At 56.2% G+C, this 20,063-nt stretch overlaps 4 protein-coding genes across 9 annotated transcripts in view; 2 read left to right on the top strand and 2 right to left on the bottom strand.

Annotated features, from left to right (window-relative positions):
- Window positions 1-400: 400 nt before the first annotated feature.
- Window positions 401-4,947, bottom strand: LOC104329559 (magnesium transporter NIPA2). 2 transcript variants are annotated; one of them, XM_075435845.1, is made up of 5 exons: window positions 4,792-4,947; window positions 4,144-4,200; window positions 3,322-3,412; window positions 3,022-3,182; window positions 401-1,747 (listed from the first exon to the last, which is right to left on the bottom strand). In XM_075435845.1, exons 1-5 carry the CDS (start codon window positions 4,928-4,930, stop codon window positions 1,113-1,115), a joined length of 1,083 nt encoding a protein of 360 aa, XP_075291960.1. In that variant the 5' UTR covers window positions 4,931-4,947; the 3' UTR covers window positions 401-1,112. The 2 variants fall into 2 exon arrangements, with proteins under 2 accessions (XP_075291960.1, XP_075291961.1); XM_075435846.1 differs by having other exon boundaries at window positions 4,796-4,869.
- A 78-nt stretch (window positions 4,948-5,025) lies between these two features.
- On the top strand, window positions 5,026-10,745 carry TAF7L (TATA-box binding protein associated factor 7 like). Its single transcript, XM_009934687.2, has 11 exons — window positions 5,026-5,288; window positions 5,958-6,036; window positions 6,199-6,332; window positions 6,733-6,859; window positions 7,068-7,126; window positions 8,141-8,213; window positions 8,622-8,738; window positions 8,938-9,126; window positions 9,228-9,340; window positions 9,651-9,710; window positions 10,311-10,745. The coding sequence occupies exons 1-11, from the start codon at window positions 5,223-5,225 to the stop codon at window positions 10,353-10,355; spliced, it is 1,062 nt and encodes a 353-aa protein (XP_009932989.2). The 5' UTR covers window positions 5,026-5,222; the 3' UTR covers window positions 10,356-10,745.
- Window positions 10,746-11,316: 571 nt separating this feature from the next.
- LOC104329555 (aryl-hydrocarbon-interacting protein-like 1) lies at window positions 11,317-17,426 on the top strand. The gene is made up of 12 exons (XM_075435269.1): window positions 11,317-11,412; window positions 12,121-12,300; window positions 12,508-12,696; window positions 12,773-12,949; window positions 13,080-13,221; window positions 13,718-14,182; window positions 15,493-15,613; window positions 15,690-15,773; window positions 15,843-16,015; window positions 16,341-16,481; window positions 17,213-17,359; window positions 17,413-17,426. The coding sequence occupies exons 1-12, from the start codon at window positions 11,317-11,319 to the stop codon at window positions 17,424-17,426; spliced, it is 1,929 nt and encodes a 642-aa protein (XP_075291384.1).
- Window positions 16,092-20,063, bottom strand: part of DRP2 (dystrophin related protein 2) — a 31,423-nt gene continuing 27,451 nt past the window's right edge. For 4 of the 5 annotated variants that reach the window (XM_075435640.1, XM_075435643.1, XM_075435644.1 and 1 more), the window contains 3 exons: window positions 19,557-19,794; window positions 19,295-19,415; window positions 18,654-19,138 (listed from right to left, as the gene is read on the bottom strand). In XM_075435640.1, coding sequence (XP_075291755.1) covers window positions 19,002-19,138; window positions 19,295-19,415; window positions 19,557-19,794 — 496 coding nt within the window. In that variant the 3' untranslated portion in view covers window positions 18,654-19,001. Of the gene's footprint in view, window positions 18,240-18,653; window positions 19,139-19,294; window positions 19,416-19,556; window positions 19,795-20,063 lie in introns of those variants that run through there. The other variant, XM_075435641.1, reaches the window with a different exon arrangement.

The raw sequence follows: 20,063 nt of genomic DNA, 5'->3' as shown, positions 1-20,063 counted from the left end.
GAAGCCTGGAGCAACACACTGACAGTGACCTGGAGCTCTACACAGGAACCTGGTGAAGAGTTCCGCACACACCATTTGCTATGGGTGGCTGGACAGGGTGTGCGAGTTCCTGGCCGGCTTGTAGCCAGCAGCCTTCCTGGGAACAAATTCAGGATGTGTTTAACAGAGCTACGCAGATAGAAACCCACGTTATGTGAGGACACAGCTGTCTAGTTATCTTTCAGAAGCTTACCTCAATAGCTAAGGACTCTTAGGTCTCTCCTGTTCCCACAGTAAGCGATTCCCTCTCCTCTCCCTGCCTTGAGTTTTTCTCGAGCATCTGCACAGTTCTTCCTACCCCTGTAATCCTTCACGTCTTTCAGTGCTGGCCCAGCTCTCAGGATGCATCACTAGCACTCGGTAACTGAACAAATCGGTTTTTAATAGAATACAGTAAGCAGGTGCTTCATCAACCTGCACAGCAGACATTGCATGAAGAGGCTGGTCCCTCCCTAAGAGCCACAGCACCACGTGGCAGCACCACTGTTTTCCAGTTCTGGCTGTATTCTGTTCTTGAATGTGAATCTGTAAATAAATTCTAGCAGAGTGAGCAAAACAAGTACTCAACAGAGGAATTTTTGAATTAATATTCTGGGTCTGTCATCTTTAGAGCCAGACATCCATCTTCGTGTAATCTTAGCACCATATTAGATTATTTTGTAACTGTTAATCTTCTAAGTGAGTTTTTAAAGAATGCTGTGAGGCATCCCCAAATGTGTGGTCTTCGCATTCAGTAAGGGTTAGCACTGTGTTAGTGCTGTGGGCCTCTGCGCAGCCGAAGCCTGTGTCCTGACGAGGGCGGATCAGTTCTTCCTGTATAAGGGCAGTGAAGAGGCATCCGATCCCAGGAACTGGGCGGTTCCCAGGGCTCCTGTCTGTAGCGGCAGGAGGCTGCTGTCCCCGTCAGCCTCCTGGCAGTGGCAGGTCACCCATCTCACACCTGGGGCAGGTAGAGGGTAACTGCCAACTCCTGCTAGTGCAGCAGTAGCTAGCAGCAGCTGAGGCAGCACGTTCAACTTTGCAGTGGACCTGCTCAGCAGTGGGAGCAGAAAGCGAGCAGTTCAGAGGCTTTCTCACACGCTTCCACCTTCCTCCTCCTCTTCCTCCTCTGTGCTCTGAGTGCCTTTGTCCTCTGAGGGCAGAAGAGGCTGGTGCTGACATGACTGATGTCTGTCTGCAGTCCTCCACGAGGCATGCAGGTCTGCCCTGCCTTGCTGCAGGAAGAGGGGCAGGAGGTCGGGGGTGAAGGGCATGTCCCTGAAGGCGTGCAGGAGGAAGATGCCGCACACAATGGTGAGGAAGCCGCTGATGGTGCCGATGCTGTTGTCTAGCACCATGTGTTGCCACTCCTTGAAGAGGATGGCAGAGCATGTCATGACTGCTGTGGTGAACAGCACGTAGTAAATGGGTGTGACCACAGATGTATTGAAGATGTCCAAGGCTTTGTTCAGGTAGTTGATCTGGACGCTGATGCAGATAACAAGGCATACCAGGAGCACCCAGCCAAGTGGTTCTTTCAGAACTGGCTTCCCAGAAAACAGTTCTTTCAGGGCAATCCCCAAGCCTTTGACGCAGGACACAGAAAGCGAGCCGATGGCAGAACAGACCAAAACATAAACCAGGACGTTGCTTTGTCCGTAACGGGGTCCAGCCACAAAGATAAGCAGAAGGGAGCTCACCAGGACGCACACAGCAAATACAATGAATCCTTGGGGAAGGAAGAATTAAAGAGCTCTATGAGAGCACCAGTGACAGACGTAACTGAACAGCAAGTAGAGATGGCTGCATCAGTCTGTCTTTTTAGCCTCCACCTATAGGGACCGGGGTTGGAAAGGAGAGTTGGTCTCCAGCCTGAGCAAAGTTGCAGAGGCAACGGCAGCTCTGTACAGAGCTGATCACAGCACGGCCCCACAAGTCAGCCTGTCAGGGGATACAGCTGCCCGTGCTGGAAGGGGTAGGGGCACAGCCAGGCTATGCTGCACTAGTGGAGGTGGAGGACTTATTGACCAGGAAGATGAGGGGGCACAGCTCTGCAGGAGGCCCAGGAGGGTGGCAGAAGGCTTGGGAAGCCCCACCTGAACTCTGCAGGCTATGGCAGAATAAAGAGGAAAGCACCACATCACAGGAGCGCGAGGTCCTGCCAGAGCACTCCCTCTAATGAGCAGCAGCACCTACCTGTTACTCTGCTTTGCTCTTCGCTCTGTGCTGCCTTCCTCCATCTCCTGTGGCTTATTCTGCCATTCATGCTACTGCCCAAATCACGTCCTTGCAACCTGCTTCATCCTCTAACATAAATATCAGGACTACTTGATCTTGGGCATAACTCCTTGAATCACTCATTCACCTCTGCCTCCTCTCTTCCCTCAGCCACTGCAGTGCCACCCTCGTGTACAGGAATTCCCTCTCCTGTCCCAGCACTGCCACAGGCCAACCCCTTCTGCTGACAGCTGCAGCTAATTCCCATGCTTTTCACTTTTTCCATCTATACCTCATAGACAGTACAAAAAGAGTACACTTGGTGACTGTTAATGACCCAAGTTCTCATCCTTGCTTTGGCACAGACCCAGTGACTTGGGAGCACCACCCAGACTCCCTCTCTGCGAAGCGGGGTTCCCATCTGCTTCGTTCATCCAGGGTCAGGAAGCCTTGACAGTCCTAAAAAGCCATTCAGAAGCTGACCCTCCCCCTGTGTTTTGAGCTAGTCAGTACGGTGTAAATCTTCTGAGCATGTGCATTAAACGCTGTTTGACTGTCACCAGTCTCTCACACTTAGAGCATGGAGACCCCAGCCTTCTCCTACCACAGAAGGCAACCTGCAAGCTATCCTGGACACAGGGACACCAGCTTCCTCCACTGGTGCACAGAACAAGAAACACCTCAATTACCTTTTAGTTCAGTCCTTCCCAATCTAGCCAAGTTGTGTCCTACCTTCTGCTGTCACTTCCAAGCCTGAAGTTGACAGGACCCCTTTTATTTTAGTACCTGGATCTTTCAGCTTCTCTGCCATTGACTCCAGGCTGGAAACCTCTTCTTCCTGCGGAGCATGGATCACCATCACTGTGGAGCCCAGGATACTCAGGATGCAGCCAATCTTCCCATGAACATTCAGCTGCTCATTCAGGAAGGTGGAAGACAGAACTGCACTGAACGATAGTAAAAAAACCCAAAACCAATTAGGCCAAGGGATGGAGCACCTGAGGGAAGAGACAGAGGAAAGCAGAGAAATTGCTTTCACCGCTAAGGGGTGGTAGGCGAGGTAAGGGTGTTTCTGAGCCTGCTTACCTAACAAGGACACTTAGAGCACCCAGTGGAGTTACCAGCGTTGCAGGGGCAAAGGCGTAGGCAGCAAAATTTGCCGCTTCTCCAACACCCACTGCAAGAGAAACTCTGTCAGGTGAGCATCAAAGTAGGAACAATTCAGCATAATACACGTTTGAGCGCAGTCAGAAGAGAGTTTCAGGTTCCATCTGAGCATCCTGTGTTTCTCTGAGGTCTGTTGTGCAACCACAAAAGAACAGCACCACCAAGAACAAGCAGAAGCCCAATATAGGTTCTCTTGGGAAGAGAAGGCTCGTGGTTACTTATGGTGATCCTTAGTCACATATGGCTATGCAGCTGAGCAGTAACCACAGAAAAGTATTTCCATAATGTCCTCAAAGCTGAAAGGAGTTTTGACCCATTTTGTATTTCTAAGTCATGTTCTTCTGGAACAGCTTTTATGTTTTTTTAAACGGTAAATCAAGTACAATTGGTTATTAACGTTGAAAAGTGTAAAACAGAGCTGCTGAAATCGCTGTAGCACTACACCTGTGGTGCTGGATGTGCCACTATAACTACATCATCTGGGCAGGCCATTTCAGAAGCACTTAACCCAACCCAGTCAGACCAGCTCCTCAACTCCTATTTAGCAGAGAAACCTGGTAACGCGTCAGACTTCAGAGTATTTTAGAGTTACAATTAGATCAACAACATCCTCAGATACTCAGATAGAAATCAAGGAGTCAAACAAGGATCATGATAATAAAGCATGAAAGCAACTGGAAACAATGACAAACACACTCTTAAGTGTGTGTGTCTCGCTACAGTGTCAGAGCGGGTACTTACTGCACAGCAGGCCTGCCCACCAAAGCCATTCCTGCAGGTACGCGTGACCTCCTTGCCCTGCGTAAGGAAGGGTAACGAGAAAGCTCAGAGGAAGCTGCACAAAAGGCTCATTATCCTGCCCGAACTGCCTCGGAGAAGCAAGTGCAGGCAGCCTGATCTGGCCTACACGCGAGGCTGCCTCGGGCCTGGTGTCACACGTTGGGCTGACCCGGACACGGGCAAGCACTGATTATTTTACCCTGAAAGCAAAGATTGTTGTCCCCTGGATCTCTCGAGTTTGAAAGAGAGTGGTTTGAAGAGCGCGTGTGTGGTTACCGAAACGGGCCTTGCCTGGCTACGGCCGATGGCTGCCCGCCCCCGGGGAAGCGGCCTGCTGCCAGAGCAGCCCCCGGGCAGGGGCGGGCTGCCGGGGCCCGGCGCTGGCCCGGGGGGAGGCAGGCGGCTCCGGGGGCGAGGCGGCAGGGCCAGCCCGGGCGGTGTCAGCCCGGGGGGGTGTCGGCCCGGGGGGTAGGGGTGTCGGCCCGGGGGGGGGTGTCGGCTGGCGGGCCGGTTGCGGGCCGCTCCCAGGGCAGGCACCGGCGCGTTTTGCCCCTCCCGCCCCCGTTAGCCCGAGCCACCTCCCTCCCCCCCGCCCCGGGCCGGGGGTACCTGCCCTAGCGCGGCCGCGGCGGCAGAGTCGAAGCAGCCCCTTCTTCTTGAGGACGAAGCTGCCGCCGATGAAGGCGCTGGAGGCCAGCGCCAGGCCCAGCCCCGCGTAGAAGCCGGGCCGCCCGCCCGCGCCCCCCATGGCGGCGCCGCGGCCGCTTCCGGTGCGCCGCCAACACCCTTCCCCCGGCGGCGCGGCGCGGAGCGGGCCGGGCAGTCTTGGCCGGCGCACCGGGCCTGACTTCCGCCCGGGATCGGGGCTGTGCGCGCCGGACGGGGCCCGGCGCGGTGTCACCGCCGCAGTAGAGCAGCCCGCGCCCCGGAAGGGCCCCAGCTGCCCTGGCGAGAGCCCGGCCGCAGGGCGCCGGGCCGGGGCTGCCTTGTAGGAGCCGCCTGGGGCCGGGGTGGTTGTGTCTTGTTCTCCAGGCGGAGGGATGAGTAAGAGCAAGGACGATGCCCCGCATGAGCTGGAGAGCCAGTTCGTGCTGCGGCTGCCGCCGGTGAGGGACGGCTCGGCCCGGTCTGCTCGGCGAGCACGGGGGTGGGGAGAGAGGTCAGCAAGGCAGGGGAGCTCGGTGGGGGATCTGCCGACCTGGCAAGGGACCTGGCAGCAGGCTGGGTGCTTGTGGCCGTGGGTAGCCCGTTCTCACTCGTCTGGACAGATTTTCCACGGCGTCCTCTGGAGAGGGGCTCCTGCAGCACAGAGCGGGGGGCTCGGAACACGGCTTGGAGGATTAGGGAGGAAATTTCTGGAAGGGTGGAGCTTTGGCAAGTGCTGGGTCTCTAGCTGCTGTGGCTGTCGGTGCTCTTGATGCTGTTGTTAGATGCTTAAAGCTGTGGCTGTGTCCTGCTGAGATCACGAGAGCTTGGCGAGGGGAGCTGTAACGTCCCCCAGAGCTGTGGTTCGCTGGCAGGGTGTCTCCATCGGGGCCTCACACCACTGTCCGCTGTGTCGCGTCAGGGCATGTGAAGGGCATTGGGAACAGCAGAGCCACAGCCTTAATGTGGGGTTTTGGGAGGAGGGTGCAGTTTTCGTTACAGCTGTTGCAGTTGTTTCGCAGCATTGGGATGGCAGGGCTGTTTATAGCTGGGTCAGCTAGACAGACGCCTTCGGTGATACTCGGAAGAAGCCCACCCAGTCCTGACAGAAGTCTCTCCAACCTTCCCAGGAATATGCCTCCACTGTGCGGCGAGCAGTACAGTCTGGGAATGTCAACTGGAAGGACAGGCTCACCATTGAGCTACACGGTGAGTGAGCAGGAGCAGGGCATCTTAAAACTCCTCTGACTGCCCACAAATGCACCTGTGCAACTTGCATGTGTTTTCCCATGAAATTTCTGCTGCCCAGGAATGTATTGCTCAGTTCAGCTGTTCAGTGACAGCACTAACCTGTCCTGTGCCTTTCCGCAGCGGATGGGCGCCATGGGATCGTCCGCGTTGACCGGGTGCCACTGGCGGCCAAGCTGGTGGATCTGCCCTGCATCATAGAGAGCTTAAAAACCATTGACAAGAAAACCTTCTATAAGACAGCAGACATTTGCCAGGTATGGGCTGTCCTTCTTGCCTGCCCCAACAGCTTAATTTCTTGCATCCCTCTCCAGGAAAACCCTTGTACACTTTGGCAGCTGGACACAGAGTGTTACATAGCCAATTTCTGTATTTTCACAATGTTGGCAGTTTCAAATTCTCCACTCCACTTGGTGTTTAGAAATCCCATTTCTGAAGCATGAAATGGGATTGTTCTTGTAACAGCTTAACTGCCACTGTGTTCAGATATGAACTGGGCTGGGTGTGGAACATTTTGTTTCTCGTACCCCATGCCCGTGAGTCCCTTTGACTCACAACATGCAGTGGGCAGCCACTGTTTATTTTCCAGAAAAGCTTTCACATCCTTTTGTCCTTGCATTATGATAAGCACCCTTTGTGTTTATGCCGGCATTCCAGATGCTTGTTTGCACTGTGGATGGTGATCTGTACCCCCCTTTGGAAGAGCAAACAGTGAGCACTGACCCCAAGGCAAACAAGAAGAAGGACAAGGACAGAGAGAAGAAATTCATCTGGAACCATGGCAGTGAGTAGAGGCTGTGCCAGACCCCTCCGTCCCACCACCCCAGTGCCCCCACAGCTGGGCAGGGCGCTCACCAGTGCCGGGTCCCGGCTGTTCTGCTGCTCCGTTTTCAGTCTGCGCTCTGTTATTGAAGGGACCTTCTCCCTTTTGGCATGCAGCTCTCCCGTTAGGCCATCTGCCTGACACATGCGATCTGTTTTCTCTGTCACAGTCACGCTTCCCCTGAAAAATGTACGGAAGAGACGATTCCGGAAGACTGCTAAGAAGAAGGTGAGTTGCTTCTCACACAGATGCAGATTCAATAACCAAGGGATAGGAAGGCAGAGACATTAGAGCTCTAGCTGTCTATTAGTCCAGAAAACATGTAATTTCTTAACATTGCTTCACATGTTTTCTTTCCTGAGATGAGGGTGAAGGTAGGGTAGTGGATTTAAACACTTCTTTGGGTGCTTCCTCCATGTTTTCCAAGATGCTCCTGGGGGGAAAATCCTCTGCGCAGAGAACTGCTGGACACCATTCCTGCGGCTGCCTTGCCGTAGCGCATCTCTTCCTGCTCGTAGAGAAGAAAGGAAGACTCTCATGGAAATGAGGCTTCACTCGTTCCTGCTTTCCCAGCCGAAATTCTATGCATGACCCATTCACTTCCCCAACAAGCAACACTACAAATAGAATAGCTGTCATGTCAGCTGGGGGAGTGACAACAGATGGAGCTCAGAGACCACCTCTCCGCATATGCACAAGCCAGGCAAGGTGTTGGGGAGATGCAGCACCGTGAGGCTGGGAAGATCTGTTCTTCTCTGCTTTACAGTTTCTGAGAACAGGATGGAGTGCTATTTTGCATGACATTTGGGAAACAAAATACTTGTGACATTCTTATAGCCCACAGGAGAGGTTTGATGTCACTACATTAAGATTCCTGGCTAATTTAAAAGTGAAAAATGAAACCTTCTTTTGAGTGCGATGGGAAGGAGTTGAGTTGACCATCCATCAGGAAACAGCACCTCAAGGACTTTCTGCATACACACGGAAAGTCTTATTTCAGAAATAGTGTAGAAAAGTGAGAGTATACAACCCACCAAGGAGCTCTGTACAAAACAGATGGATTGCTTTCTGGAGGTGCATAAATTACTTCTAGAGTGAGCATGAGGAAAGTCTGAGCAGAAAGCTTAAGAAAGGCTTGAAACAGGGCCTTGTCCAGAGGTGGAGGGTTGGAGTTGACCAGCACCAGCAGCTTGTAGGAGGCATTTAACAGTGACTCTGTTCTCTTTCCCCTCTCTGGCCCAGTATATTGAGTCTCCTGATGTGGAAAAAGAGGTGAAGCGTCTCCTGAGCACAGATGCTGAAGCTGTCAGTGTCCGTATCCTTTTAGGAGAAAAAAAGATCAAGTGGGGGACAGGATGCTATGTGTGACCACGGGGTTACGGAAAAGAGAGACAAGTTCAGCTTTGTGTGGGTGTGAGAGACTGGGAGATAAGCACATGAGAGGCACGGAAGTTTTGGAGCTTCGTCTTTGCCTTGTTCAAAGCTCATTGCTTCTTCATGTGACCTTTCCTTGTGGACTGTACTATTGTACTGAGCAGGAACTGAAGAAACAGCAGAGGAAAAGGCATCAAAAAAGGGGTCCGGGGTGGTTTGTCCTGGATGTCCGTAGCTACAAGGCCAGACTTCTTGGAGAGGCAGTGATCTGCGGTTTTTAGCATTCTTTTGTTGTACTGCATGTTTCATGTTCCTCTTTTTCCCTTGACTCGTCTGTTCCTGCTGTCAGGCTGGGAAGTCATTGCTGAAGATGAAACAAAAGAAGTAGACAACCATGGTTCACTCACCAGCCTGGACATCTCCTCCCCAGGGATGTCGGGGCATAAGCAAGGCCACGGCTCCTCAGGTGCGCTGGGGAAGGCGGTGGGTTTCTTTCTAGCCACTAAGTAATCAGTTGGGCCCATTCTCGCTGGGGTAAGCCCTAACCAGAGTGCAGGAGGGAGGGCGTTGAGACAGGCACCCTGTACTGACATGGTCCCTGGCAGGCAGAGGGTGCTGGGAGCTTATCAGCTGTGTTTTTCCTCTTCCCTTTTGCACCCCCCTAGAACATGATGAACTGCGGGAGATATTTAATGACATCAGCAGCAGCAGTGAAGATGAAGATGAGAGGGATCATCATGACGATGAAGACCTGAACATCATGGACACTGAAGAGGACTTGGAGAGGCAGCTGCAGGACAAGCTGAATGAGTCCGATGGGCAGCAACAGGAGAATGAGGGCTCCAACCAGATAGGTGAGTGGGTGGCAGAGCGCAGCAGAATCAGCAGGGTGCCAGGTGGGCTGCGCTGCCCAGCTCTGCTGCTGCTCTGGGTCTGAGCTCACTGTCTGTTCCAGTCATGGGGATACAGAAACAGATTGACAACCTGAAAAGTAAACTCCAGGAGACCCAGGACAGGAGGAAGCGCCAGGAAGATCTCATCATGAAAGTGGAGAACCTAGCCCTCAAGGTGAGAGCTCTCCTGGGATCTTTTCAAGTCTTCTGCTTAGCCCTGGCTTACCGGTAGATCCAGCAGACTGATTCAGCTGCTGCCCTGGAAAAGCCAGGGGACTTTGCCTGCTGGGTTCAAAATAATTGTGGTGTGACCATACATACTCCAGCATTTCCTGATGGAGGCAAAGCAATCTGTGAAACTACAGGAGACAAGGGGCCTGGTTGTCAGTGCAGCTTGGTGCTTGCTGCACCGTTTGACGTGTTGTGGCAGCACCCATTCAGTTGAGAACACATTGGTGACTGGTCTGGCACGTTTGTCTCTGCAGACCCGTCTCCAGGCTGTGCTGGATGAGTTCAAGCAGCAGGAGGAGCGCGAGAAGCAGCAGGTGAGGAAACTCCCGCGGTGCAGTGGGAGGGACTGGGGCGTGACATGGTTCTAGGCTTGGCCTCTGTAGTTTCCCGAATCTTGTGCCACGCCAGCAGCTTTGAACTCGAGTGTCACAGGTCCGGTGTGGTTGTACCTCATCTGTACTTGCATGGAGCTTCGTAAGGACACAAGGAGATGTAGGAAATGGGACTGATTGCAGTCTGCCTTCTGGAGCCGAAACATACCTAGTCAGCAGTCCAAGGCTGCTAGGATTGCTGCCTGGGGTAAAACAAGAGACAAACGCAGTGGCACCCATGTGTAAGAAAGGCAGTAGCTGTAGGGTCCTTGCAGATTTCCTGCCTGAGCAGCTCTGCTGAGTTTCAGCCAGGTACCAAGGCAGGAGGTTCCCACTCCCAGGTTCCTGTTGTGCAGCTTTGCCTCGTGGGCAGTGCTGAGTTCTGCGCCAGAGGTGCCCAGGCACCACTGCCTGCGACGTGCAGGCAGAGCAGCCACTGGCGTAGGAGTAGGAGGAAGATTCACAGAACACAAAAGGGCTTGGGCTGGAGCTGCCAGGAGTCCCAGCCATGCCTTACAGTAACGTCTCACTCCCTCTTCCCAGATGACATCCCTACAGGAGCAGCTGGAGTCCCTCATGGAGAAGTGAGGAGCAGGCCTGGGTCTTCATAACTGCAAGCAGAGCTGGAAGCGTTGTTCATCTGCCATGCTGAAGTCTTTGCTCTAGTCACACACCTCTGCTGCTGGGCAGTGCTAGAGCTGCTCTCACATACATTGTGCTGGGCTTAGCTGGTGGGGCTAAGGAATTGGACTATGCCTGTGAGAGCAGCCAAAACGCTGGATTTACTGTAAATATTAAGCACCATTCTCCCGGAGGGGTTTAGTCCTCCCTGAGGGCACTGGGACAGTATGGTGCAGCTTTCTGTGTCTTAGTGAGTCTTGGAGTTGGTGGGCTGTGGCCTGGTGGGAGCTTGTTCTTGTGTTTGGGGAATGCTTGTGTCTGCAGACCAGACTCAATAAAGTACCATTTCTAACCCTGGTCTGTTCCTCTGTAGTCTCTGGAGCACAGACTAGCACGGCCTCTTGCCAGCTTGTGCCTGACCACATTCAGACCTTGGCTGGTGCTCCCACAGGCATTGCTGGACTCCTTCACCGACATGCTCCTTGCATGGCTGGGTCAAAGGGAGACTGTGCGCGAGGGGACCCCATGAGCTGTCACGCAGTGGGAGGAACAAAGCCCTCCTCGTCAGGGAGTTTCTTTAATTCCTTACAGACTAGGCAGGCAAATCCCAGATTAACCTGGCAGGGTGGGAAGAGGATTAGAAAGGCAGTTCCAGAACGCAACAGAGGGCACCGCAGGCTTCGGCAAGGGTGTACCACAGCAGGACGCCCCTCTTGCAACCCAAAGGGCAGGGGAAGGGGAGAAGGCTTCCAAGCTCTGCCCCCAGAACGGAAGGTGAAAGCCCAGCGGCAGCCCTGGGAGATGGCACATGTGTCCAGATAGTCAAGAAAGGCAGATACCCTGAGGAAGACGTGGAACTCGGCAAGGGCTAGAGCGTGCCCGTGTGCATGTGCCTGTGACCTGCTCCTGGAGGCTGGCAGGAGTGGCCATGGAGGAAACCTACCTACTGAACGTGGAAGGGGTCAAAAAGAAGATTCTGCATGGAGGCCAAGGGGAGCTGCCGAAGTTGCAGGATGGGAGCAAGGTAAGTAGTCTTGGCTGTTGCCCCAAAGCCCTAGGAGAGGGGAGTGGGTCCAGCACCACCATCCCTGCCCATTATGGTTAGATTCCCGCTCACAAGCCAAGCTCCAAGTCCGTGGCACAGGGAGATCCCGTCTCCAGGAGATCCCTCGCAAGAGGGGTGCAGGAAGGGCCATGTTGGGTACAGGCAGCCACATTGCCCACTGCTTTCGTCTTGCATTGGTGTTGTTATCCACCTCCTCCCTCTGTCCTGGGGCCAGCAGAGCTCAGTGGCCACGATGGGTTGCTGGAAATCCGCCTTTCTTGATGTGTGTCAAACAGGAGTGAGGGGTGCTAAGGGGGAGCTTTCTGGGCATTCCAAGATTGCCCAGCCCATGGGTGCAGGCAGATCAGTGTGGGTTCCACCAAGTCATGCTGCTTGATGCAGGAGCACGCTCTTTGCCGGGCTATAAAGCGGGATCCAAAGAGAGCAGCAAGATGTAGCACTGGTGGGCGTTAAGACACGCCACCATCTGCTCGCTGTCTAAGACAAGTGGGTAGGAGGCACAATCTCCTGCAGATAGACAGCTGCCAATCAAACCCACACCTCGCCAGGAGCAGGCTTGGCCCTGCATCCTGGCCTCGTAGCAGAGGGTTTCAGGGCTGGTGGGGGGACAGAGGGCTCTCACTGCAGCACCTGCCCTGGCTCAACACTGAGTTTTCTCCGGGGCAGATCACCTTCCACTTCCAGACACTGAAGGATGACTTTGAGCGGACAGTGATCGACGACAGCCGGGAAGCTGGCATCCCCATGGAGATCATTGTGGGCAAGATGTTCAAGCTGGAGATCTGGGAGACACTGCTCAGCTCCATGAGAGCCGGGGAGGTGGCTGAGTTCTGGTGCGACACCATTGTGAGTGAGGGGCCCACAGGTGCCCCCTCCCCTCCTTTCTACGGAGCCAGGGCACAGGACCGTGCACCCCAGAGATGCTCCAGCCTTGCCTGGTGGAAGCACAGGGGGCACAGGTGTCACTTCACCATGGCACCAGGGGTCTGCCCCAGACGAAGGGGGTGCGGGCTGCCCCCATGCAGCTGAGCAGGGTGCTCCCCCTCCTCGCAGCACACAGGCATGTACGCCCTGGTCTCCAGGGGCATGCGGAGGATCGCGGAAGGCCGGGACCCCCTGGAAGGGCAGAAGCACCGCTGTGGCATGGGCAACATGTTTGACTACCACAGCACAGGGTACGACGACCTGGACGAGCTGCAGCGGACACCACAGCCCCTCATCTTCATCATGGAGTTGTTCCGGGTAAGGGGGATGGCAGGGATGGCTGCCAGTGCAGGGATGGCCGGGGCAGGCAGCTCAGCTCCTGCTGCCCGTGCAGGTGGAGGAGCCCTCAGCATACAAGCGTGACACCTGGGCCATGAGCAAGGAGGAGAAGCTGGCGGCAGTGCCTGTGCTGCACAGCGAGGGCAACCGCCTCGTCCTCTGCAAGGAGTTTGGGCAGGCAGCGGCAAAGTACCAGGAGGCTGTCATTTGCCTGAGGAACCTCCAGGCCAAGGTGAGCAGGACCCGGCCACCTCTGTCATCCCTGCCTGGGTTTCCTCAGCAAAGCACTCCTCTGTGTGTCCTGGATGGCCAGGAGGGGACAGCCATAACCGTGAAGCACCCACTGTGTCTCCTCGGGGCAGGAGAAGCCGTGGGAGGAAGGTTGGATGAAGCTGGAGAGGTTGGTCACGCCACTGGTGCTCAACTACTGCCAATGCCAGCTGGAGCTGGGCGAGTACTATGAGGTGCTGGAGCACACAACGGAGCTCCTCCAGAAACACAACGGTACCCGTGCCCTGCATCCCATCCCGCGCTGTGTCCACAGCCCCCAACGACTCTGTCCTCTGGGTCCTCTCATCCATGACAGTACTCATCCCACATCCCTCTACCTGTGATGGTACCTATGTCACCTGGATCCCTATGTCCACTGCAGAACCTGTGTCCCAGATTCCCCTGCATATGACAGTGTCCACATCCCTGGTTTGCTGTGCCTACGATGGCACCTGCACCCCATATACTTTAGGTCCCCCAGCCCACCATGGCTCTTCTTGCCCATGATGATCCTTGCACCCCATAACCCCTGGTGCCCATGGTGGTATGTGCATGGCCCAGATTCCCCTGTCCATGATGGTACCCGTACCTACAAGTGTGTACACCCCATGTTCCCCTGCCTGTGATGGTACCTGTGCCCCATGTCCCCTGGGTTCCCAGGCTTTCCAGCTCCTGTGGCTGGTGGCCATGAGCTGCAGGACCACTGCTGGGGGCTCTCCTCTCCCGGCAGACAACGCCAAGGCCTATTTCAAGCGGGCGAAGGCCCATGCTGCTGTCTGGAATGAGCGGGAGGCACGGGAGGACTTCCTGCGCGTGGCCCACCTTGACCCCTCCATGGCAGCTGCTGTGAAGAAGGAGCTGAAGCAGCTGGGGGAGAGGATGAGGAAGAAGCACGTGGAGGATCGGAAGCGCTACCAGGGGCTCTTCCAGCCGCCCCGGGGGCCACAGGCCAGCGAGGGGCAGGAGCGCAGAGAGGTGGGTAATGGGGTGATGCTGCAGGAACAGGCACCCCAGGGTGAGGTTGGGGTCCTGGAGATCTCTGGAGAAGGGGAGCAGGGTGCAGGGGCCAAAGAAGCAGAACAACCAGGGGCTGACCATGCAGAACAAGGGGCCACCGGGTCGAAGTGTGAAGGTGCAGCACCAGGAGGAGACGCAGCTCAGGGGCAGCTTGCAGGGACAGAGGTGGAAGCAAGGAGTGGGACAGAACTGTGGAAAGAAGCAAGCCTGGGCACCTGCGAGGCAGAGCCAGAGAGCTGGAGAGCAGAGGGTGGGGCAGAGGAGGAAGATGAGAAAGCGGAGGAGGCAGAAGAGGAGGGGGAAGAGGAAGAAGAAGAGGGAGACGAGGTGGAGAAGGAAGGAAAAGTGGAGAGGAAGGAAGAGAAGGTGGAAGACGAGGAGGGAAAAGTGGAGAGGGAGGAAGAGAAGATGGAAGACGAGGAGGGAAAAGTGGAGAGAGAGGAAGAGAAGGTGGAAGATGAGGAAGAAGAAGTGGAGAGGGAGGAGGAGAAGGTGGAAGACGAGGAAGGAAAAGTGGAGAAGAAGAAGGAGAAGGTGGAAGATGAGGAAGAAATAGTGGAGAAGGAGGAGGAGAAGGTGAAGGAGAGCCCAGCAGCAGAGATGGAAAAGCTGGCTGTAGGGCAATGTAGGGCTGTAGGGCAGACGGAGGCAGTGGGGCTCAGGCAGGGAGCTGGCACAAGGAGCATGGCTGGTGCTGAGCCAGGCAGAGTCCCAGGGCCCCGCCGCGAGAGGCTGGGGTCAGCTGAGGGACCCCCAGAGCCGGAGGATGAAACACCCAGAGAGGCACTGGAAGAGGGGAGCTGCAGGAACCAGCGAGCAGACCACAGCTGAAGAGATGACACAGACAGCTTCCCTCCTGGGGCAGTGCTCCAGGCTGGGCGCTCAGGGGCTGACAAGGAGCTCAGGAGCTGGGCAGAGTGGCAGAAGTACCCTCCTGCCCCATAGCAACCAGGGAAGGGGGTGCTGCATCCCCAGGGCAGTGCAGTGAGAGCAGAGAGCTTGGAGCCACAACGCTGGGGCACGACCAGCCCTGTGCAGGGCCAGTTACCCTTGGATGGGGAAAAGGCTGCTGGACCACTGAGAAGGAGGCACAACACAGGTGTCGTGGCTGCTGTACCCCGAGAGGGAGCCCCGGGACTGGGGACTGGCCCTGGCACTGACACAGGAACAATGCCAGCGCTGGGACCACCAGCCCTGCTGCGCAGCAGTGCCTGCTGCCTCCCTGTGCCGACACACCGGCTCCAGCCCCTTGCACCTTGGACCCCCGGAGCCTTGCTGGCTGAGAAATAAAAGCTCTTCCCTGGCACTGTGCGCTGGACTTGTTCCTGGAAGTGACTGGCTTCCCTGATCACAGCCCGCACCCCTGCCTTGTGCTGGAGCCTGTGGCACAGGGATGGGGATGGGACATTTTGCTCTACCCTTGAGAAGGGGGAGTTAAAGAGGCCGCATTTCACCCCCGTTTAAGCTCCTGAATCTCTGCTGTGTGAGAGCTGTCCCTACACTTTGCTGCAGTAGCACCATGTCAGGCCTGTGCCCAGCCCCGCCAGCCCTTCCTACAGGTATCAGCCCTGGGCAGGCTTCACCACCAGCCAGAGCTGGGCTGCACCCGGTGTGGCGTGGAGGACCCAAGACCCCTCAGCCTTGCCCTGGGCTAGTCCTCAGCTGAGCCTCTCACTGTGCCGTAGAGACACAGGGCACATGGGGCAGCATCCCACTGCTGCCTACATCCTTCCTGGGGCTAAAGGGTTTCCTGCAGCAGAAATTCCCAGGTGAGGAAGAGGGATTGTTCCCACACAGCCCCTGTCCCAGCCCTCAGGCTGCCTCGTTGTCTTGAGTAGACCTTGCTGGAAGAGGATGAAGGAAGATGGCAGTTGGGAGATGTACCTGTGTCTGGGGAGCCTGGGGTATGCTCTCAGCTTCTGCTTTGCCTCGAATGCTGTGAACAGCCAGGGTGGCACAGGGCACAGGGACATCCGTGTCCCAGCAGCGCGGCAGGAGTGGTGCCAGCATGGTACAACACTGAGAGCTGTCCTGACTCAGCTGAGGTGCACAGATAGAAGAGGCCAGAGCACCAGTCTGGGTCTCAGTACAAATACAAATTTATTCTCTTTCCAGAGCAGAGATGGTGCAAAGCAGTGAGGACAGCAGCACCATCGTACATGGTTACCAGAGCATTAGCCAGCTTGCTCCCCTCCCTGTCGCATCCTGGCTCCCAAACACGGCCCACGCTTGCCCTGTACCCGACAGCCCAAGCACGCAGCCTGGCCACTGCTGCTCCCCATGCCTGGCACCGGGGCTGGCAGCTCTGCCCTCATCCTGCCTTTTCCTTCCTCCAGACCCCCCCAGGCTGGGTACTCCTGACCTCATCCTCAGGCCAAAGCCTCACTCCCCCTCCCCCACTCCTCCCCATCCTGCCAGTGGGATAACAGGGGGGGTTCAGCTGGGTCTTGCAGGCTGGCATGTGATCCCTCACTGCGGTCAGACAAGCAGCCTGACACACAGCACACTTACAGCCAGCCTAACGCCAACGCCGCTGCATTCCTGCCGCCCACCCGGGTGTGAGCGGGGATGGCAAGGACAGCACCCAAAACACCGTACGGCTCACGCCCCCCAGTCCCCGCTGCAGGCACCGCTTTGCACCTCTGCCAGCACGCCAAAGCCAACCGCACAGCCCTGTGCCCCCACATACTGCCTTGATTCAAACCTCCCCACACAGCTCGCCACGGCATCCCGTCCCAGCCACAACAGCCCCGGCCCTGTCCTTGCAGCAAGCCCTGTTTTGGGCAGGATGCTTCACACCGGCATGCAGCCCTGCTTGTGCCCTGCCCTGCGGGCTCAGGCATCACATCCCTCCACAGCCTGTGGCCCCAGAGCACCAGGGCCATCTCAGCCTCTGCTCTGGGCCACCCCTCAGCACCTGACTCTACCTCTTTCTCGACATAACACAGCATGAGACAGCCAGCCTGAGGGAGCCTTTGGGAGCAGGAGCCATCACCACCGAGCTACCCTGCAGAACAGCCTCCACCACTGCCCACGGGGACTCACCTGCTCCCAACTAGTGCCTCTGGCCCCTCAGCCCAGCTCAAACTGGGGGACAGCAGCAGGGAAGCTGCCCCTTGGCGCTGGCAAGGCGGTGGCCTGCCTGTCCTGCTGCCTGCCTGCACTGCTGTGCTCCTGCATCCCAGCCCAATATCCTGGTGGTCGCTAGGGCTGGAGCTACAGCTGGAGAAATCTGTTCCCACAGCGCTGTGGGGATGGGTGGCTGCAGGAGCTGAGGGTCCCCAGGGACCGAGCTGGGTCTGGGCAGGACAGGATCTCTATGCCACGACAAAGGCACAGCACCCTAGGAAACCGGGTAGGACAGAGTACCTGCTGTCGGTCTGGCCTTCTGCTGAGCTCCCCTTGCAGCAGCCCTGCTCTAAGGCAGCACCTGCAATGGGGAAGGTGCTGGTCCCCACGGGAACAGATGTTGGTCTGGACTCCAAGCAAAGGGCAGCTGCACTTACAGTATTAGAATTTAATGGAGTGAGTCCATGAGAGTATTTAAGTACAGAATATATATAATATATAGAAATATATGCAAATTAAATGATAAGGCTCTGTTATAAAGACCTTCTCAAGATAAGGCTACTAGCTGGGCTGAAGCTCTAACATGGACTCATCCCTACTCCATAAACCTCACTGACTCTCCCCACCAGAACATATGTACCTGGCTGGCCGCGGAGCCCTGGGTGGCAGAGAGAGTTGAATCCGTAAGGCTGGCACCTGGATGCTGTTCGAATGAGTTCTTTCAAAAGCCAGGCGGCTCCAGGAGTGTTTTGTGCCCATAAACCTGGAGGCCTCTGAGCACAACTGAAGAGGAACGGGATGCTGAGCTCTGCGTCCCCCAAGGGCTGTGGTCAAAGGCAGCAGCCCAGGAGCACCAAGGCGGGGACAGGTAGCTTTCACAGCCTCAGTACTTTCTTCTAAACCTTTCCACCCAGGCTTGGACACTGTGGCTGAGTGACCAAGCCAGCCTCCTGGGGAGCCCCCAGTCCCACTCCTGTATGACCTATGTTCCCCTGAGATCTTCTGGAGCTGGCAAGCATCCTGCACAACTGGCTTAGAGGGAGCCTGTGCGAGGTCTGCTGCAGCACAGGGAGCACGGCAGGGAGAGGAGGGGGAAGAAAGCAGCCAGGTAGCTGGTTAGGAAAAGTCTCTGGCTCACAGGATTTGTTAGATAAGGGAGGTCATACCTGAAAGAGAAATGGAGAGGTCAGGAAAATAGGACCTGGAGCCATGTGGTTAGAATGAAGCTGCTGCAGAGCCAGGAGGATCCTGCTTAGGGATGGCAGAAAGTGGGTGAGGGTCTGTGTGGGCAGAGGGGAAAGCTCTCCCTCATCTCATGTTAGTGCTGGCACAAAGCAATATCTCCCCCCGGCATGCGCATGGGCAGCCTGGGCGAGGGACCGAGTGCTGCTCCTGGGCTGGAGCACAGAGGGACAGCAGAAAGACCAACACCAAAACCCACCGGGTGAGTAGAGCGCTGTCCACACACGCATCCCCCAGTCCCCACCCCTGCTGGGAAGAGCCATCCATGAGCAGCTAGGAGACCTCGCACCATTGCTTCCATCTTGCCAGGTAACAGGGGCCTCAGTCTCTCCTGGAGAGGGGTCTGGACAGGACAAGGCGAGGAGGTGGCTCAAGGTGATCACTGCAAACTCGATGCTGGCAGACATGTCCATCTTCACAGTGGGAAGCCCCGTGGCGTGCAGGGTCCCAAGCAGGGCAGAAGGCTGCCTTGCAGCTCTTCTGGGGGGGATCTAGTTGGTCCATACTCTTGGCAGCTCTGATCGCCTCTCCTTGCAGATGTGAAACCTCCTCCTCAACCTCTCTGCACCCAGGCCACACACCAGTCCCAGCAGCACCGCGGCAGCATAGCTCTTGGCTATAGGCACTGCAGGGGATCAGCCGTCGCAGGGAAGCTGGGATTGGGGCAGGGCTCCATGGGGAAAACCTCATCTGAGGGAGCAGTAAGAGGCCAGAGAGGGAGATTTCACTCGAGTACCTCGAGAGTTGGGGAAGGCGCTCCGCAGCTTCTCCATGATGTCTTCCAGGCACATGCTGACTTCCTGGGTTTTGGCTTCCACATCATCTACAGTGGGGAAAAATGGGGTAGGGGGGAGCAGGCTCTCTGGGCAAACCGCATCGCCGGCCAGCATCTCTGAAGGATGGCAGGGCGTAGGCAGCTTCCTGCAGTATTGAACTAAGGGAGTGGGACCGAGAGCTCAGCCTCAACCCCAATCCTCACCTGCAGCTTCGGTGTCAGGGGTGTTGTGCTCTTTCTCCTTTGCCTGGCTGCCTTCAGACTGATGTGGAGATGAAGCCAAGGAAGAGGCTGCTGAACCATTGCCATCTGACTCTGCTGGAGGCTGAAGAGAGAAGTGGGGGTGTCATGATCCTCTACCCTTGTTCTTCCGCTTCTGACCATCCCTTTCTGCCGCTGCCCTAGCTCCGTTATGGCAAAGCCCACCCCAAGAATGGGCTTCTCCAGATCCTTGCTCTGAGAATACCTGCAGCAGCAGCTCCCTCAGCCGGTGCAACTGGGACTCCAGCTGCTTGTTGTGGTCCTCCAGGATCTGCATGCGGGTCTCCAGGCGGCTCTTGTGCTGCCGGAGGATTCGTGCTTCTGCCAGGAGCTCATCATTACGTAGGTCTTGCACCGATTCAGGGGAGCCTGTAGCCAAGGTTGGAGACTCCACTGCTTCATCATGCTGCCATTTCAAACGTCTTAGCTCTCCCTGGAGGATCCTGCAAGATAGCCTAGGTCAGCATCACTGCTCTGCTTTCTAGAGACTGCTGGAAACACGCAGCAGCTTCACACTGGGGATGGCCAGAAGACCCCTGGAGGCTTTGCCACGTGTGAAGCTTGAGGACCAGGACACTCCCAGATTTTGTTCCTGCACTGCAGGGTGGCCTGCTTGCAGCTCTGACCCCCTTGGGCGGTTTACAAAAAGACATGTAACTGCTTCCTAAAAGACTGAGAACAAGGGCAGGGAAAGCATCACCTCCTCCTGAGC

Source organism: Opisthocomus hoazin, chromosome 14, assembly GCF_030867145.1.
Source record: "Opisthocomus hoazin isolate bOpiHoa1 chromosome 14, bOpiHoa1.hap1, whole genome shotgun sequence".
NCBI classification, from domain to species: Eukaryota; Metazoa; Chordata; class Aves; order Opisthocomiformes; family Opisthocomidae; genus Opisthocomus; species Opisthocomus hoazin.
This window is presented reverse-complemented; position numbering and strand designations above follow the sequence as displayed.

Coding starts and splice junctions, on each gene's coding strand:
- LOC104329559 (XM_075435845.1), bottom strand. CDS start 4,930: ATGGGGGGCGCGGGCGGGCGGCCCGGCTTCTACGCGGGGCTGGGCCTG. Junction 3,183..3,321: donor GCTCTAAGTGTCCTTGTTAG/GTAAGCAGGCTC, acceptor ACTATCGTTCAG/TGCAGTTCTGTCTTCCACCT. Junction 1,748..3,021: donor AGAGAAGCTGAAAGATCCAG/GTACTAAAATAA, acceptor TCCTTCCCCAAG/GATTCATTGTATTTGCTGTG.
- TAF7L (XM_009934687.2), top strand. CDS start 5,223: ATGAGTAAGAGCAAGGACGATGCCCCGCATGAGCTGGAGAGCCAGTTC. Junction 6,037..6,198: donor GCTCACCATTGAGCTACACG/GTGAGTGAGCAG, acceptor GCCTTTCCGCAG/CGGATGGGCGCCATGGGATC. Junction 9,711..10,310: donor AGGAGCGCGAGAAGCAGCAG/GTGAGGAAACTC, acceptor CCCTCTTCCCAG/ATGACATCCCTACAGGAGCA.
- LOC104329555 (XM_075435269.1), top strand. CDS start 11,317: ATGGAGGAAACCTACCTACTGAACGTGGAAGGGGTCAAAAAGAAGATT. Junction 12,950..13,079: donor TGAGGAACCTCCAGGCCAAG/GTGAGCAGGACC, acceptor TCCTCGGGGCAG/GAGAAGCCGTGGGAGGAAGG. Junction 16,482..17,212: donor GCATGTGATCCCTCACTGCG/GTCAGACAAGCA, acceptor GGTGGTCGCTAG/GGCTGGAGCTACAGCTGGAG.